At 41.9% G+C, this 19,802-nt stretch overlaps 1 protein-coding gene across 1 annotated transcript in view; it reads right to left on the reverse strand.

Annotated features, from left to right (window-relative positions):
- Window positions 1-2,507: 2,507 nt before the first annotated feature.
- Window positions 2,508-19,802, reverse strand: part of pard6gb (par-6 family cell polarity regulator gamma b) — a 36,904-nt gene continuing 19,609 nt past the window's right edge. Inside the window, exon 3 of the mRNA XM_005917517.3 lies at window positions 2,508-6,353. Within this exon, the coding sequence (XP_005917579.1) occupies window positions 5,290-6,353 (1,064 nt within the window). The 3' untranslated portion in view covers window positions 2,508-5,289. The remainder of the gene's footprint in view (window positions 6,354-19,802) is intronic.

A 19,802-nucleotide genomic window follows, 5' to 3' on the forward strand; every position in this document is an offset into this window, starting at 1 on the left:
GTTGTGCTATTCTTGGCAGCAAGAACTGCAATCAAGCCTTAGTGCTAAGTGGCAGCGAGTCTTACACATCTCTGTGAAAGTATTTTGGCCCACTCTTATTTGCAGAATTTGTTTATTTAGAATAGAATAGAATAGAATAGAATAGAATAGAATAGCCTTTATTGTCATTGTACAGAGTACAACGAAATTGGAGTGCCACTCCCTTGGTGCAAGTTTCAATAATAAATATAAATGTAAAATATAAAAAGTACAAAAAAACAATCGTAAGTACTCAAACAATAGTATGTACAATATATACAGGATAGCAGCATTAATATAATGACAGTGACGGTATGGAATAGGTTCAATTGTTTTTGTGCTTATTTACTACGGTGATAGCTCTGGGAAAGAAGCTATCCCTGAATCTGTTTGTCCTGGTTTTATGTGACCTGTACCGTCGGCCTGACGGTAATAGTTCAAACAGTTGGTTGCTGGGGTGAGAGTGGTCCTTGATGATATTGCCAGCTCTGCTGAGGTACCGAGAGTTTGCAGTGACCTCCAGGCTGGGCAGAGAGCAGCCAGTGATCTTCTGGGCTGTGTTGATGACCCTCTGCAGTACTTTCCTGTCCGCAGCTGAGCACCCTGCATACCATGTTGTTATGCCGTACGTTAGGATGCTCTCTATGGTGGCTCTGTAAAATGTCACCAGCAGCCTCTCCTCCAGGTTGTTCCTCCTGAGCACTCTCAGAAAGTGGAGACGCTGCTGGGCCTTTTTAACCACCGCCGTAGTATTTGCAGTCCAGGAGAGGTCATCAGAGATCTGCACGCCCAGAAACCTCATGGAGTGTACCCTCTCCACACAGTTCCCGTGAATGTAAAGTGGGGCCGGGTCTGCTCTGCCCTTCCTGAAGTCCAAGATAAGTTCTTTAGTTTTCGTGGTGTTCAGTTGGAGGTTGTTAACTGAACACCACTCAGTCAGTCTGTTGACCTCATCTCTGTAGTCTGACTCATCCCCCCTTGAGATGAGTCCAACCACTGTGGTGTCATCCGCACCACAGTGGTTATTTCAGCCTCACTGGAGGGTTTTCAGGCATGAATGTCCTGTTTAAGGTCATGCCATAGCATCAAAATCTGATTTAAGTCCAGACTTTGATTTGGCCAGTCCAAAAGCTTAATTTTGTTTTGTTTTTTTGGTTTTCTTTGTAAGCCATTCAGAGGGGGGCTTGCTGGTGTGTTTTGGATCATTGTCCTGCTGCCAGATTTGAGTATGAGGGCATTAAGCTTTTTCACATTTTTCTGGTAGAGCGCAAAATTCATACTTGGGTAGACAATATGTAGAAGAACCAGTCCATTTACCATTTACCATGTTTCCATCAATCCTGATCCTGAAGCAGCAAAGCCGACCCAGACCATCACATTACCACCAATACTTTTGATTGTCTGTATGATGTTCTTTTTTTTTTTTCAAATGCGAGTTTTACACCAGATGTAACGGGCCTTCCAAAAAAGTTCAACCCTTTTCTTGTCAGTTCACAGAATATTTTCTCAAAAGTCTTGGGGATCATCAAATTGCTTTTTGGCAAATTTGCCTTTCTGTTGTTTTTGGTCAGCAGTGGATTTCTCCTTGAAACTCTCCTATTGATGCAATTTTCCCCCAGTCTCTTTATTATTGTTAAATCATGAACATTAACCTTAACTGAGGCAAGTGATACCTGCAGTTCTTCTTCTGGGTAATTCTGTGACCTCCTGGGGGAGTCATTGATCCACTCTTAGAGTATTTTCTGTAGGTCGCCAAGTTGGTTTGGGTAGCCTAATCTAAACTGCCTAAACTGGACATAACATTAAAATTGGGTGAAAAGCTGGGTACAGGCTAACATAGAAAGGCAGATAACCATTTATCATCACACCAACAGCCAATTAGAATCCCCAATTAACCTGACGGGGTCTTTGGACAGGTTTAAACCTGTGCGCTGATGCACCACTGTGGTGCTCCGCTATCAAGTTAGTAAGATTAATCACACAATACTGAACCCTAAGCAGAATTTCACAGCAGTGATCACAACTATCTACTAATCCACTGTGAGAACTTATAATTTTGTCTTACCATCCAAGTCTTCTCCCCTCTACATAAACATACACTGGAAGCTGCACAGATACATCTTTAACTCTTTCATACACATGCAAACTCATATGGTATGTATGTATTTATCTTTCCCAAGGACACTTTAACATACGGATGCAGGAGCTGGGGATCAGACCACCGACCTCCTGTATGTGCCACCATTTTTGGGAGGGGCATCGGTGGCAGTTGGGTAGCCAGTGAGAAGCATAAGCATAATCAGATGTGACACCCCTGTTAGCAAATAATTTCTAAAATCGAATTCTACATGGATGAACTTGTATGATTTGACACCGAGAGCATTGAAAAGAGGCAAGTGTAGTTTACTTTTGGGAAAAGATTAAATATTTATGTTGTGGAAAGTGCTGTAGGTTTTTTTTTCAACAAGCACTAAGGACTCTTGCAATAGAAAAAAAAAAAGATTGTCTGGTCTGATAAAATACAACAGTAACTTTTAACATTTCAGTACGTGTTTTTCCAGTGTCGACCAGCATGTGGCAGAGTGAAATACGGCATGGGGACTTGGGGGAGTTCAGATGTCTGACGCAGGTCAACATGTTTTGTATGCAGAAAAAAAAAATCTGTCTATGATCAAAGGGGTTTAACACGTTTTAGCATACAAAGTATCCAATGAAAAGGATTACCTGTCAAATCCGTCAGGCTTGTGCAGACGTTTCCAATAATTCCCTCTGAACCTCAGATCTTCAGTTGGACGTGTTCATGTCCAAGAAAGCATTAAGGCGGCCACGTCTGTTTATTTTGAGTTTGTCGGCTTTAATCGGTGTGCGCTTGAATCCTATATTCTATCAGCTGAACATCTGTATCACATGTGGGGAACATAACATAACTGTTTCTAACTGTAACTGCCCTTCCTCGGCTGACTCTGATAAAAGGACACAGATAGTGAAGACTGATTGCGTGACAGTTAGGATTTCAGGTCTCCGGCTAAACCCACAGTCTGCTGACTGACAGTGCTGACTAGTTGGGTGTGAAGGATCTATTAGATGTATGAGCAGTGTGGCACCCTGAACAAACACAGGAGGAAAATATTCATTAGCAGTGAAGTGAAAGATGTTTGCTGCCGGAGGGCCTCTGACATGCATTCCAGTTGCATATCTAGGTTGGAAGCACAGGCTGTAGCCAAAAGCAAAATGATGATAAAGCTGTGCCCGACTCAAGGAATTCAACCTTCAGATAGTCTACATCTTGACTTTGTGATGTCTAAAGTGAATTATTTTGTGAAACAAGACCTTAATTTCTTATCTTCTCCTTCAGCCTGACTACTGCTTTCTAAAAGCCTAGGATTTGTGGCTTTCACTGTAGCTTTTAATGACTTGAATGAGGTGCAGATGACATCACTACAGACTCATCACCTTTAAATAGCCACAAGTCTTTGTGGTTTTACACGAGTCAAGATTACTTTTACTTAAGCTTCAGAAATGGTGCTCCAGAAATTCACACCACTTACGCCACACTGTGTGGTTATGAGTTCCTAGTTACTCTGAACTGGAATGTCAGCCTCTTTGCTTCACCATCAGCTTTGAGTTGAATGAAAATCTTCTGGCCTTTAGTTTGAAACCAAAACTTATTTTTCCATTTTGTTTAGTACAATTCATGCAGTCATCTGTGCTTAACAGCATCTTGTGTCTGTTTAGTACAAAAATACATTTTAAAGCAAATACACTCACTGGCCACTTCATTAGGTACACCTGTACTATTGCTCATTAGCGCAAATATCTATATAAATTGTATATAACATAACTCATATCCATTTTTGCATGTAGATGTGGTCAGTAAACCAGCTGAAGTTCATGCAGAGCATCAGGATGTAGAAGAAAGTTGATTTAAGTAACTTTTAAGTGGCATAGCTGAAATACTTAGATGGGCTGGTCTAAGTATTCCAGAAACTGCTGATATGTTGGGATTTTCCCCAGACAGCCATCTCTAGAGTTTACAGAGAAAACACCCCCCAAAAATAAATAAAACAATCCAGTGAGTGTCAGTTCTCTGGGTGAAAATGAGTTGTTGTCAGAGGTCAGAGGAGAATGGTCACACTGCTCTAAGTTGTAGTAACAAATCACTTGTTAGAACCACGGTGTGTAGATGATGTTGTTTTCAGAGATGCTCAAGCTGGTGATGTAGCTGTGTGGGGTATATTTTCCTGGCATGCTCTGAGGTCTTTAGTGCAGAGCGACACACAGCCTGAGTGTTGTTGCCAACCATCTCCATCCCTTTATGACCACACTGTACCCACGGCTGCTTCCTGCAGGATAACACACCATGTCAGAATTCAAATCAAACCTCAAACTGGTTTCTTGACCATGACAGTGAGTTCACTGTACTCAAATGGCCTCTATTGTCATCAGCTCTCAATTCTTAAGAATGTGGTGGAATGGGATAATGACATTAGTCGAGAAATCTGTAGCTATGATGTGATGCTATCGGGTCAATATTGACCAAAATATCAGAGGAATGAGCACCTCTGTGAATCAGTGCCATGAATAAGGAGTTAAAACAACAATAAGGTGTGCTAATGAAGTGACCAGTTGTAGTTCGAAAGCTCTAACAAGCTAAAAAGATGTAATTACATAAATGCAGAAATGATTGTCTCAATTTAGAAGCCATTAAGTGCATAAGTAGTGGAGCAAACATCACATTTATAGTTTGCATAATTGTGAGACAGAATAATTTATTGAAACAGATACACGGATTTGATCATAAAGCATAAAAGACCTATTAAAAAAAACAAAAACACTCTACACAGCATTCATCAGAATATAAGAAATATAGATTTACTCTTTAAAACATCCACATAAACAAACCCCAGTTGGTCCCAGTAAGAAGAATGAAAAGGGTCTTAATAAAAAGTGGTCACTAAGTAAAGACACGAGGCTGTAGGTACATTCAGAACTACGATAGTGGACTCGCCTAAAAACAGTTATTTGTTCTGATGCTTATTACAAAACATACACATTTTCTCATGTATGATAAAGATGACTTTAAAAAAAACAAACACAAGAAATATGTACACAATGCTCTTTCCTGTTTGCAACTTCCTAACATCAAAGGTTTTGTAAAACCAGACAGAAGTTACAGTTAGTATCTGACAAAACACGCACATGCTCATTATTTAGCTGTTCCAGTTTAGTCTCTGAGCAGTCGGGATGTTTGTGTGTCTGTGTTTGTAAGTATTATAGGGTAATGACAGTGCCGTCCTCCTCCACCCCTCCTCTGGGAAGTGCGAGACTGTTTCGTGGGTCAGTTTTCAGTGAGCTGAGGATTTTGTGCAGGCTGCCGTTGCTGTGGCGGAGGGCTGGGTTGCTGGTATGATGAAGCTGCGCGTGGGGTTGATGGCTGTGAAGGGACTGCTGGTGTGGGTTGTGCTGAAGGTTAAGGTCTTTGTGGAACTGGTAGCTAAGGCTGCTGTGTTGGTGGTGGTGGGACCCTCCGTTTAGACTCTGCTGGGAGTGGAACGAAGCAGTGGAGACCACCGACAGTGGTCGTGTGGGAGGGCTCGGAGGTGCCGCCGAGCCTGAGGTGGTGGTCGGATTCTGGTGTTGTGTGCGGGACGCACTGGATGCCAGCGAAGCATTGGACCTCTGAGATGGCCTCTTGATGTTTTTCTCTATGACGACGTCATTATCCTCGTCACTCTCCAGGTCATCCTGATAACCATGCGCCCCAGAAGGTGGCATCCCCCCTATGTTTACATACATGTGACCGGTTGAGCCGTTGCTATCGGACGACTGGCCCGAGCTGCCGGAGATCCTGCTGCTGCGGACAACGTTGTTGCGCTGATTCACCGGTTTGACGGTAACAATCAGGTTGTGGCTGTTGGCGATCATCATATCTGTTACCTGATCCAAGGATTTCCCCGTCACTTCAATGCCGTTCACTTCCAGCACCTCGTCATTAACCGCCAGCAGCCCGGTGCTCTCCGCCAAACCTCCAGGCACCAGCCGAGATATGAAGATGCCAGGTACTTTCTCCAGTCCGTGAGAAGTCACGCGCACGCTGACTCCATCTCGAATGTAAAAGCCCAAAGGTTTGTCTGAACCGTGGCGATACAGGCGGACACGGCGGTGAGATTCAGGCAAGATGTCCACATCAATGATTGAGGAAACGGGTCGGAAGTCCTGTGGCATGCCGATGCGGATGTGAGGACGCTTGCGGTTGACGTCGTTGCGCAGCGCGACCACAGGCTTCTTCTTACGTGTTATGGTGTTGGAGGCAAAGTTGGTATAGTCTATCTCTTCTGCAAAGAAAGAGACGAGACAGAGAAAGAAAAAGATTTAGTGACAAGAAAACCAGTTCAAAATGTTTATCTTCCATGTGTTAAACCAAGGCCCCATAGAAAAATAACTATTTGCAAGTATGAATCATGGAAAACTAGTCAAAGAACAAAAATATAAATCTGGAACGGAACAAGATAAAAAGACTATCAAAACCTCTGTTACAAACCTTTGTGCAAATGATGCACAAATGTAGCTGACCCGAACTGTCCTGGGAAACACCTGCTAATCATTTACACAACTTTTATTCCAGATTTGACACAATATTTTAATTAGAGGAAAGTTATAAACAACACTGGAGTGCTCAGAGGCTTACTCACAAGGTTTCTATGCAAAAGTGCAACTTGAACAGGTCAACTAGATTCAGATGCTGAGAAGCTGTGTGTGTGTGTGTGTGTGTGTGTGTGTGTGTGTGTGTGTGTGTGTGTGTGTGTGTGTATAGTGCTGAGTTTGCTGAACATTCCAGTGCAGAAAGCTGTGACCCACCCCTCTGCTACCAGGCTGCAGCTACATGGATAATAGGGTTGCATTTCTGCACGCAGATACAAAGTCACATGAGGTACATGTACCATAACCCATACAACTCAGTATCAAATGTTAAAAAACAAACCCCTCATTGTGCTCTTTATAGCTAATTAGAAAGTGAACCATCTTCCACGACCTCAGTTCACAAGTGACCTCAAAGGACAATGAGACAACACGATGTGGAAAGAATGAGCTGAGGGAAGATTTGTTTGCTAATCTCAGTTAATGCTCGATGTTTCCAACCACAGATTCAGAGCCATCGATGAAACAATGGAGGCCTTCATGGTGGACTTGATTAGTGCTCCCTAGCCTTTTTATAATCTGACAAACCCCACAGGAACAACGTCATCCCCCCCAGCTCTGAAGCAATTCCAATCAACTGTTATTTAACTCCTAATTGTTTATAATGTTAATCATTTGTCATCATGTCAAACTGTCAGAGAGTTTATCAGATATGTTAAAGCTTTGAGCAGTTACAGTTTTAACTACACAAAGTCTCTAGGAATTACTTTTAGCCATTTCAGTCATTATTGAACTTTGATCAATTTTCATTTGTAATTTAATAACTGCTCTGAACATCATTTTAAATAGCAATTTTACCCAGTCACCCCTTACCTTTTGTTCTGTCTGCATTTATTAATTACTTTTAATTAACTTCTCAGGCCAAATTTGTTCAGGTTCACTCATCTTTTCAATTAAAATTGTGCTACAGAAAAAAACACCTCCTCTGGTACTTTTTCCCTGGTTGGAAATCAGTGGCTTGGATCACCCTGTCAGTGAATGACTGACATTTAAAAAAAAGAAAAAAAAAAGTAATCACTGCTGAGCATTAAACAAACAACAGCAACAAACCTTTTTTTATTTATTTATTTATTTATTTTTTTTATAAAAGGGATGAATGTGTATTTACAGTTTCACATTGACTCACATATGATTGCACATATGTTCACCGAGTTGTATTTCTGACAAAGATGCAAATAAGAGGAGGAGAGGAAAAAAAATAGCTCTCTAATCTTCTCTTCTCAGGCAGGCAGGAAATCTGGACACAGTAAACCGTGATGTGACAGGAAGCGAAGGTCCCCAGACAGGAGAATCAGCTCCAGCACTTCCATTACTATGACTCATGTTTGCCCGACTGTTAGGGACACTTTAAGAAAAGAAAAAAAAATGAAATTGTGTGTGTTCAGCACACAGTATTTGTTGGGCCTTTATTCAAACACTGAAATAAATTTCAATTCTGAGCCAGCTCCAGCCTCAGGACCTCTGCCATACACCTCCATATGGAGTGCCGACTCATCATCATTGTATGTTCTCCCTCTACAACTTCTGTGTGCAGACTGATGACTAAGCAATATATTCTATTTTTTCCAAAATCCATCCTCTTGGCATGCATCTTGGCAACGAATCTGGGAAGTTTTCCAGGCGGGTTAAGTCATGTTTTGAATACACTTACCTACAGCCCAACCTTAACAACAAAATACCTGCCAGCTCTGTGGTGGCAGCTAAGTCGCGAACCTCGACTGTGTGCATGCATCAGTTTTGATTGGCTCTATGTGGTCAGAGGGTGGGACAACTGCAATTTTTTGTTTTTAGAGAATTAATTTTTTTGGGAGAATTAACTTTAAAGTTAAACATCGTCAGGTTAACATAGCTCTACAATTTCTATTCAGAATACTTTGAGTGTCATATCTCTTTCTGATAATGTCTGTATGATGGACATGAAAAGTAGAGAAAAGAATATAATTGTGAAACGCAACGTGTGCTCAGGGTCTTAATGCTGTCAGGTGAACAGAAGCAGCTCCCATGAAATCGGCAGTGCTGTCGACCGTAGAAATCATGGGGAAACACAATGAAAACAAGGCAAAAATAGAAATGATAAATGTGCAAACTATAAGACTGACATCTCCTGGCTCAGCATGAAATAATGTTGTCAAGTCCTCAAAGACTCAAGCCAAGCTGCTGTGCCAGAAGTGCCCGATAAGGAAGAATAAATTGCTTTGTAAAAATGCATTTTTTAGCAGAGACAGTCTGAATATAATCAAACTCGGTCCTTGGTATTCTAAAATGTATTGTGCATGTTGCAGCAGAAGCTGATTTGATTGAAACCAGACGAGGCATTCGCTGTAGCGCGGGAATTTCTACCACAAGTGAAAGTCTGTCTGATGGGAACCATGTTGGGTGGGATTGCAGCTAGAATGTCATTACAGGTTTTCGGAGCAACACCCTCCTTCCACACCCTCACCTCAGTCTGAAGCAATGCCACGCCACATCATCGCGGTATATGGGGCAACATATGATTTCCCCCCCCCCCCAACTGAAAAGACTGTAGTTTGTACGCAATGGCTCACAGCTGTTCTGCAAAACCCCAAAGAAGCATATGTTTCTGTAATTTGCTTTAAGGGACTTGCATATTTACAACAGACAACAGTGGTGTGCTGATATACCCAAAGGGGAAGAGCTGAAGAGGACAGACTAGTTAAGCTGTTTGGGGTTGTGTTTGCATTTAAGAAAAAAAAGAAAAAAAAAAAAAAAGAAAAAGGTCACTGTATAAAGTCGGCCCCAAATTATCTTCTTTATTTCCAATACTATGATTTCCCTCCATCTTATTTATAAAAACAAAACCAAGACAACAACGATGACAGCAACAAAAACGACTTGTGACACAATCAAAATGTATGCAGACGGCTGTTTACCTCTCTAAAAAGAAAGCCTCAAACTCCATACACCTCAGCAGGCAAGTACCAAACACTAAGTAATACCACATAGTTTGATGAAAGAATGAGAGCCACGACAAAAGGTATTAAATAACAACGACAAACAGCCAGAGGCAACGCTGTGAGTTGCAACACACTTCGCGGGAAAGCCTGAAGTCATATTATATTTAGGAAAACAAAAAAAAAAAGTCCTTATAAAAACCTGTTTCTCAAGAAAATAATCAGTAGATAAACTGATGATGGATCATATCTAGCTAGTTAGGTGATATGTAGCCAATCAAATTGAGATGTTGAGTAGAAGAAGAAAACAACAGTGGCCACAAAACTTAGTTCATGTCTGTCTGCTAGACTGGGGTAATATATTAATCAAATTAAAAAGCACCTTTCCACTGCAAAAGCTCAACACCTAGTGTCTGCTGCCTGTTGAAAACCCCTCTACATAAGCACAGACACTGTATGCCTTCTTGGTAAACTCACATGTGTTTCTTTAGGGTTTAATAAAGCAGGAAAACTCTCTCTTACTTGAACGTTTGCATGAAAAATAAGATGTTTCTAAACTAAATCTTATTAAAAAGGTCAACTACTTGGAAAAGAACAGAGTAAGGATGAACCATGAGTGTCATAGCCCTGCCAAGTGTGGGAGATGCAGACAAACCCAAAGTGAGCATGTTCCAGCTGATAACACGATGGTTAACATAACAACTCCTGACAAACCTAATCCCTGCAGCACGATGAAGCATGATGGGTAAGCTGATGTGAACCCGCTGATCAAAGAATGCCGGGTCAATGCTGAGTGTTTGCAGGTTCGACCTAATAATTAAAAGCCTGTGAGAAGACTAAATGTTGATCACAGTATGGAATAGAAAATGAGTCAAATTTAGGAATACATATATGCATGCACACTCGCTAGTAACAGCTGTTTGTACTGTTACTTTGCCCAGAAATACTAGAGAACTCAAGCCAAGCCAAACCAGAGGAGTGAGGTTGAATGCTGACAGATGGAAAAAAAAACAAATGAAAACAAAAACAAAAATAACGTTTAACAGTTGAGGTGTGAAGTATCAGCAAAGGTAATACGGGAGCTCTGATTCCTTTGAGAGGAATTCAGTGTTGCAATGCTTAAATCAACATGTGAAAGGGAGTTTTATTTAGCAATACTGGCTCCAAATGCACCACGATGCCAGAACACCACCTTATGTGGCTCTGACTGCTTTGAGGTCAGAGGTGAAAAGGAGTCTACATTCTGCTCTCTGTTGATGTGTGTGCCTGCCACTCCAAGAATGTGGTGGTTAGTCGGCGATATCTCCGATCAGGTTGAACTCCTGCATTACGTCAAGACAAGACACAGCAAGTGCCTATTTTAAACCTGACTATCATTTTCTTTGGCTAATGAGCGCCTTTGCTGACATATATATTTTTCTGTTTGTTTGTTTTACCCACAGTTTTTAATGAATCCTTGAAAGGCTGGTTAGCAAATGAGTTTCTGCCTGGTTCTCAGCTGCTATTAAATGCCCCATACTGTTCACACCTTACAAAGCCAAAGGGGGAAAAACTGGAAAAATAGCCTCTGATCCACTCAAGCCCACCTCTAGTTAACCAAAACTGTGAAAAGAAGGCGTTTTCAAGTCCTACTGCTTTTCCAGCCTTTCCCATAAAAAGCAGGAATCTAAAAAGTTTTACGACCCAGCCATTAGGACCTCACTGCACACTTGTTCCTGGCAGGTCTTCTGACATTCCCACTGACTCAAAACAACTTCAGAGGGGCAAAGTAGATGGAAATGAAACACAGCAAGAGTGCACTTCCATTTTGAGGCTGTGCTTTAAGCCCTCTCTGTCAGCTTTGGTAATTTCATGTTTGATACAACATGGCTAACATGCATGATTTAACGGAGGGAGATAAAATCGCAGGGAATTGGACCTGGGTGTGTTTGCTTGTATAAGCTACTCTGTCTAACATCATCAGTCCAGCACACTGTCACATACAAAGTGTTAGGGGTCACCTTCAAGATGTGTGAGCAGTATGTTAAAAGCTTTGCTTGCACCTGTGCAGGAAAAGAGTGCAACCACAGAGAAAAACAAAGTACCTGCTGGAACCAGAGCCTGAACTGATAAGGTCAGTTATTAGTGCGACTTGTACCATCATGTGAGTGTACATAGGAGTTAAACACTGCTGCAAATACGGTGTAAGACACTAATCAAACAGTGTTAGTTCAGGTATGCCAAAGGGCAACCCCAGAAGATAAGCTAATGTCAATGCCAGATGATACCAGGCATTTGACTGGCTAATCTCACGTGCATGCTAGTCTTGATTGAGCTTCATTTCCTCACCATTTAAAAGCTGTTTTTTGGAAGAATTAAAAGCAATCAGTGATATTAAGCTTTATGGTTTTATCACTGCAAAAAGAGTTGTCATAATGTGGGAGTGGGTCGAGGCATCTGCACACACAGCTGGTTAACAGCTTTAGCAGTGGTCTCCACAGTGGTGTGAGCCCAGATACAACCAAGACACAAACAGCCAAGCTGAGGAACTTCAAAAACAACCACGAGGCCAATCTAAACAAAAAGCACTAGTTTGCAGTTTTGGTACTTAAGTAAAGCACTCGTTTTCTCTTCGCCATCATATCCAACACCTCCCAGGCTACTGCTATTGGTAAATAAATAAATAAAAATTTTAAAAATGTCAACCTAAAAGGGTAATTAATAGTTGAACTTTGTGTTTCTGCAGTTATTGCAGGTATAAACGGACCACTTTCATATTTTCACAGCTATGCTTTCTTGTGAGGAGTTACGGGAGAAGATCACACCATTTCTGGTCGGCAGCATTTGGCTGCCTCTTATTTACTACACATGATTGCAATCTTTTCATCAGAGCTTCTGCAAGGACGCCAAAACTTCCTTGCGTCCAAAACGTAAAACTTTTTTTATCTCATAATTTCAGCATTATCTCATAATGCTGAAAAGTTCCCACTTCCCAGCTCATTTAAAAAAAAAAAAAAGAAAAAGAAAAAAAAGTGTTGGATGTGGAGAATTTTCACAGGACATGGCATTTTATCAGCTCACTGCAGCAGCAGCCTATAAGCATCAGTCTGCTGGTCTATCCGGCTACAGTACAGCTATGCATGTGACATTCCTGTGCCCCAACAACCCTTCCAGGCCCCACCAGGGTCTTCGTCCAAGCGTGACAAAGTGCTTAGTGACAGCAGAGACTAATCACTGGAGAGAGGGAGAGACGAGGCATATAGAGAGAGAACAGTGAATAGGGCTTGACCCTGCTGCCTTTTGCATTAGGTCACTGGATGCTGTGGCAGTGGGCTCCATTCCTGAGCCCCACAGACAGACACACACACACAGACATACAGCTGGGAGCTCCTCACTTTCACAACCACCAGGAACATGGCATGATGCAGGAAAGGATGAAACCTCACATGACAGAACAGAGCCTCGCAGGACAAAACCAGACAGCTCAGTACAATGCAGGACAGTGAAGCCTATGCGTCCTACTGAAAACATTTCCCCACTTTACCCGCATTTACATTTTTTTTTTGTCCCGTTTGCATTAGAAAAGACGAGATTTAATGAAATGCAGAGCATTCTGTGTTGCTTTCTCCTTGTGCGTGGGATTGCAAATAGCTGGTTTTCATGACTATCCGTTGTGGTTTCACACAACGCTTCCAAATACAGCAGAATGAGCTGAGCAGCAAATTTCTACGTCTCTTTCCCATGTCAAAAAAAGGAAAAAAAAAAAAAAGGCAAGAAAAACTCAGAATGCAGCGTGCAGTATCTTTTAAATGAGAGGTTAGGTTTTCATCTTTGTCTCAGTATCAAATGGAGGAACCAAAACAATCCGTCTTCTTGGACGTGTCCGGGCCTCCCTTTTGGAGATGGCTGAGAAGTCCCTCTTTGTGTTTAGGAGCAGACGACTGCCAAGATTTTTCCAACTAACACTAACATGGAAAAGGAATCCAGACTGAATAAAGACATTTTTAAACATGCAAACATATTTCACATTCTTGCAGGGGTGGATGAGGCAGAGCCCGAGTGGAAATTTGGAGAAGCTCGATAAATGTGCGTGGTTATAACAGACAGCTGCACTGAGGGTTAGGGTAGGAGCTAACTGGAAGTTTCAGTGATTTTGTGAATGCACAGACCATATTAAGGTTTACCGTATTTCCATGACATTCAGTGTTTCCAACAGAATGTGATTATATTTACAGCAGTAAAGGGGAGGGGATCTATAAGTGGACTCACACTGTAACATTTGTATATTAGAGCAATAAGCAGCTAAATCAGAGTTATCACTGAGCCTTGAGGTTCGACCAGCTCCACCGTCTCGGATAGCAGTTAGCAACAGTGGTACTACATTCTCCCACATGAACCAGTTCTTCACCTGCTGCAGATTCTGGTTTAATGACACCTTCAGATGTCCACAGCAGAATGAAGACTACAGTCACCAAATGCAATCCAAGACAGTGGCATCAAAGTCGGTCACGGCAAGTGGTAAAGAAACATGAGACAGGAAGGCCAAAAAAGGTAGCTGGTTGTCAGCTAGGGAAACTTTCAAAATAAGAGTGTGGAGATAGAAAACAAATGGCATTGTTGCAACTGATAAAAGGCGGGGGAAAGAAGCTAGAGCATGAATGGGTGTCTTTATGGTGTCCCTGTGACAGAGAAGTGACGTGTCCAAGGTGTCTCTTGCCCTATGACATCTGGGACAAGCTCCAGCCCCACTGTGACTAGGGATGGGTACCGGTTCTGACATAAACAGTAGTAACCAGACCGAAAAGCAGCGCACATTTCAGTGCTTTATTTCGGTGCTTTTTTTTTTTTCTTGAGCTGTCATACAGTTTGGATTGTAGCCAATCATTTTACCTTTCCAAGGATAGTAGGCGGGCCCAGGTACGTACGTTCTTTTAGAGCAGAGCTACAGATTAAAAACGCACATGGCGAAGCGGTCAAAAGTCTGGCTGTACTTCACAGAAAAAGATGCAAACTCAGCAGCCTGCAACAAGTGCTTTAAGGTGATACTGTGCAAAGGAGGTAACACCTCGAATCTGATGAAACACCTGGCGACGCATAGCGTTTTTTTCAAAAGCCGAGAAATGCACCGTATTTGATAGCTTGCTGCAAGACCTCGCACCGAGCACATCTACTGCGGGTGTGTTATCGGACCCGGAGTTAGCAACATCCCCCCCAAAGAACCCGAAGACGAGAGTCCTGGCCCCTAGCCCTGCCAGAGTAGCAGAAATGATGATGGCAGCAGCAGCCGTTCTTCTGAGTGAGTAGCTTAATGTTGTTCGTGTGTAATTTACGTTGAGTAGGCTAACCACATTACTAAATTAATGCACGCAAGGTGAACTAGCAAACACCATCGTAGTTACATGCGGCTGTCTTCTTGTTTGATAGAGTGATACCATATATGCCCTATAGCTGCAAAAAAAAAAAAAAAGGCTAACATTGTTATCTTTTTACAAAAAAAAAACCAAAAAAACAAAAAACAACAACCCCCAAAAAACCCAGCTAAACATGAGAGGTTTTAGGACAAAGTTTGTATTTTCCATTGTTTAAGCACCAGTTCCAACCAAAGGAGGCATGTTGTATCAACAGAAAAGGCTAACTTTGTTATCATTTTGCAGAAAAAAATAAATAAAAAAAAGACTTCTAAAAATAAAAACATAAGAGGTTTTTAGACAAAGTTTGTGTTCTCCATTCTTTAAGCATCGGTTCGAGCATCGTTTCAAAATTACCGGTTTGGCACTGGTATCGGATAAAACCTAAACGATATCCATCCCTAACTGTGACCCCAAAATGGATCAGCAGAAGAAAATGGATTACAGGATCGGTGGAATTTAATACATCAAAGCTAACTGCAGTTGCAACTAGTCATTTAATTATTAGTTAAACTGTTTAACATTGTAAAATCTCACTGTGCTTTTTATGCACATACAGGCAATTCGACAGTGAAGCATTTCTTAATTTTTGCAGTCCTACTTTCACTCAAACAAGTTCATCCACAAGTGACAGAGAGGATACGGATATATCCAAACATAAATACACTTCAATGTGAACTCCTTCAACCTGCTAATTCCACAAAGATGGTAGCAAACCACAGCTTAGAGCCACGACTGTCATGGAGATTGCTTAACACTTCAAAGACCTACAATCCTTTGTTTAGTCTGCATTCATATTCTCTGCATGCTTCAGGTAGATAATAAAAAAAATAAAAATAAAAATTATGGGATAACATAAAAACAAGGGACAGTCAGTTTAGAAATATAAACCGTTAGCTTCAGGGAAACAGCAGTCTTAGCTTGTGCCAAATACAGATTTTGGGTGCACACTCTGCACGCACCCCGTTCACACCGGCTTCACTCATTCAGCTAACAGTTTCTGCAGCACACAGAGGCCGGGCTGCACATCTGGGACAAGTTAAATGGAGCTGCTTTGTCTGCTCCACTCTGGCTTGGCTCGTCTGCGTGGTGGGGTGTGGAAAGAGTCACAGGTTTGAGATTCGCTGCAGGTATCGCCCACCCCCATCACGCCCCCTCTGACCTCGCAAACCACCAGAAACTTTACGTATGTGGGTGTCGGGCCAAGTCAGAAGGGAAGATGCAAGTTAAGGGAAAATAGGAGTGCATTTAATGGAAAAGGGAGTGTGTGCACGCGTACTTTAAGAGATTAATCTGTGTTTATGTGTAGGAGGGGGGGGGGGGGGGGGGGGTGGTGGCTGACAAGGCACAGAGGAGGGGAGAGTGAAACATCAAAGAGGGAGGAGTGTGGCGAAGTAGACAGGTCCTGCATTCCTTCAACTTTTCAAAAAGGAACAATGTACACTCCATCAAGTGTTCCCACTTACAAAATGCCTTCGGGGGTGGGTGGTGGGGTGGGGGTGGGATTCATCAAGTTTCCTTCCCTTCATCTTTCTCTTGAACATAACCAACTACTGCTTCTGCTTTTAATCCTGCTGCCTCTCTGCTGACCATATGCATGCTTCCAACCCCAAAAAAACACATGCTGTTGATTTAAGCTCCCAAAAGCCTCCGCTGCCATATGGCCGCAGGTAAACGCTCTACTTTCACTGCTTACTGACCACATGAAGATATAAACACCCTTATACATCACCAAAGTTCATGTACATCTTACACTCTTTACATCACAGAGATGCACTGAGACAAAATCCAGGTACAGACTGCTTTTATTTAAAAAGACAACGAGACGACACTCAGCGCCGGCGCATGATCGCTCGCACGTCTCATAACCATACAACAAGTAATATATTTTACAGGCATTCTGGCAAAGAACGGATGCGGGGAAATAGATTCTGGCAGTGTCCGGGTCACAGCAGCAGACCTGGACTTGAGTACATGCCATCTGTCTGGACTTCTGTTAGTATGAGACATGCGAGTGATTAAGTGGGTGTGTTTGGAAGGACGGGAAAGACTTAAGAGGAATGCCTCCAAAAGCTTTCAAACTATGAGGAAACAGAAGATATTGTTTCTTAATAGAGCCATCTTTGTGCGTCTCTTCAAGACAATACAAAAAGACATTCTTAAGGAATACTCGGAAGACATAGGGCGAAGAAAATAGCTGCAGTCTAACCTTTTGATTCCACTCCCACCCTCGAACACGAGCTTATCGGCCTTCAGCCTCTTCAACCATCAAATAATATTTAATGAGCCCCAGGCTGAAAAGATTGGGACTCTGGATTAGCTTCACATTGTTTAATGGAGAGAACAATGTTTACGAGTCCTGTGCGCATATTATTCACGTGCGCTCATTTCAGGAGTGAGAAAAAGGGAACACGGTCCATTTGCAGCAGCTTGTTGAGATGGTTTTATGCTTTATGCTGAAAGCATTGATCATGAAGTTTAATAGGAGCAAACAAGTCGAATGAATTGCCAGAGAAAAAAAAAATAAAGGTTTTAGATTTTATTATAAGAATAATAAAAACTAAAAACGCGTAAACGGAAAACAGTGGCTGCTGTTCAGTTGGATGCATCATTCTCTATACTGAACAAACACAGGAACATTACACTGTGCCCTTCAACCATGTATCAGTACTACTGATCAGAGATCATCCCTGGTCCAAAATGGTAGGCCTGATCTAAAGATGGAATTGGAATCCAAATAAGTAAATCCATGATAGCAGAAATGTAGCACTTGGTAGCAGTAGTACTGACATAAGCAGATATTGATGATGGCAGAATGTTTATTCAAATGTTAACATTAGTATGGCTTCAAGTAGCCTACCAATCTCCCCACAAGCTATAATGCTAGTTGCATTATATTAGCTCAAGCATTTATTCTTGTTTACCAGCTGCAAACATTTTAGCCTATGGAAAAAAATGTGGCTTTTCTAGCAATTTCAAACTAAATCATGTTATTTTGGAATAACATGAGGATGAAAACAGTTTTGATGATGATAGAATGAATGATCTGGATGATGGTCTTTTATGTGGTTTGCAAAAACTGGAGGTATTTACTCCCTTGGTCTGAAAAGTATGATGGCACCTTTTGTAATTGAGGACGTTGAATTAATCGTCATTGTGATTAGAGGTCATACTGCCCTACGCCGCACTAGTTGCTTGTAGTTTTTCCCTGTGCTTTTTCCATGAACAGAGGCTGCTTAGCGCTTTGTGCATGGCTTCTTTAGCCACAGCAGTGACAGCACAGATTAGAAGTTTCACTATTTTTTTTTTTTTTTTTACCCATTACACTCACTGCTGCCATCTTGGATGTTAATTCTGAGTTGGTAAGACTGCTCAGATTCTCCGAGTTGGAAATCTGAGTTGAAGGAGCATTTCAGTTTCAAAATCTGACTTAATCTCCAACGTACCAGTACACTGGCTAATGTACCAAAACAGAACAAGTACTACTGCGCTGTCAGAATTTTGGCATCAAGTATCAACACACATAGACTTCCTGTCTCTTTAACTGTATTCTTATTTCCCCTCAACTTGCACCGCTGCTTGCGACTTAGCACGATACCAACATGGTTTGTTTAATTGTATCCAAATAATCAACCTATAAGCAAAATAATAAACATAAATTCCAAGCTATAACCATTTCAGTTTAACAGAACTCTTTTACAGAGGCTACTTCATGATACAATCTGTGTGATCTCAAACACCACAAATGAACTCTTGAAGACCTCTTCTGCCGTTTTCATGACCTTCTGCTTCATCCTTCCCAACCTTTTAAACCTAATCTTTTATCAGCTGCAGGTGACAGACGACAGGCAGACTAGGAGGATTATGGTCTCTCTGGAGCTCACATGCAGATACACAAACATTCTGCAGACGGGCCAGGACACACCGGAGGTAGTGACAATCAAGGCGGGCAGGTAAGGAAGTAAGTGCACAAACAGGCATGTGAAAAATTTAGAACAGCTCTTGTGTAAACAGCTGAGGACAAGTCGTCGTATTGCCTGCGCACCAGTTTTGTTTCTGTAAACGGACGGCTCAGGGGAAACACACAAAGAGAAGCCGAGGAAGGGCGATTCTGCCTCTCTTCAAATAAGACTTCGTGCTGAGAGGGTCTTACATCAACTCACAGGAAAAGGGAGCCTTTGTTTTGAAGTTGCCTCTGGAGACGTTCATCTCCCGCACTTCATGGTAGAAAAAAAAAAAAAAATTTTAAAAAAGGAAAGAAAGAAGGCCAAAGAAAATATTGCGTTGGACAGCAAATGAGATCTTTTCATTCTTATCCAAGCAGACGAGTATGCAGCAATCACGTCCAGTCAACTGTGCTTATTTTGTCTAAAATTAAGCGATAGCTGAAGCAGAACTTTGACTACTTGTCCACATTCGATGTAGCCGGACGGCTTCAGTCTTAAGCCTCAGCGTGAGATTTGCACTGCTACGTACTCAACCATTCCCTTAATGTGAGCAAACACATTGAGCTCTAGTGAGTCATGAAAAAGGGGTCAGTCAGCCTCCAAGTGAGTGCCCCACCACCACCACAATTGCTATGGAGTGCGATTGGGAAAATGCTCTGCAAGCTTGGACAGGCCCCCTTCTTCCATCTTCCTGAAAGATAGCACCTGAAACATCAACTCTTACACAACCACACAGCATAACAGAAAACTTCCTGTGCACAGTGACACATATCCTTGGTTTTTCCTGCCCCTGCTTTGCTCCACTGATTTCATTTGCAGTTTACTTCATCTCGCAGCTA

Source organism: Haplochromis burtoni, unplaced genomic scaffold (assembly GCF_018398535.1).
Source record: "Haplochromis burtoni strain Fernald_Lab_line unplaced genomic scaffold, NCSU_Asbu1 Contig_25, whole genome shotgun sequence".
In the NCBI taxonomy this organism is placed as follows: domain Eukaryota; kingdom Metazoa; phylum Chordata; class Actinopteri; order Cichliformes; family Cichlidae; genus Haplochromis; species Haplochromis burtoni.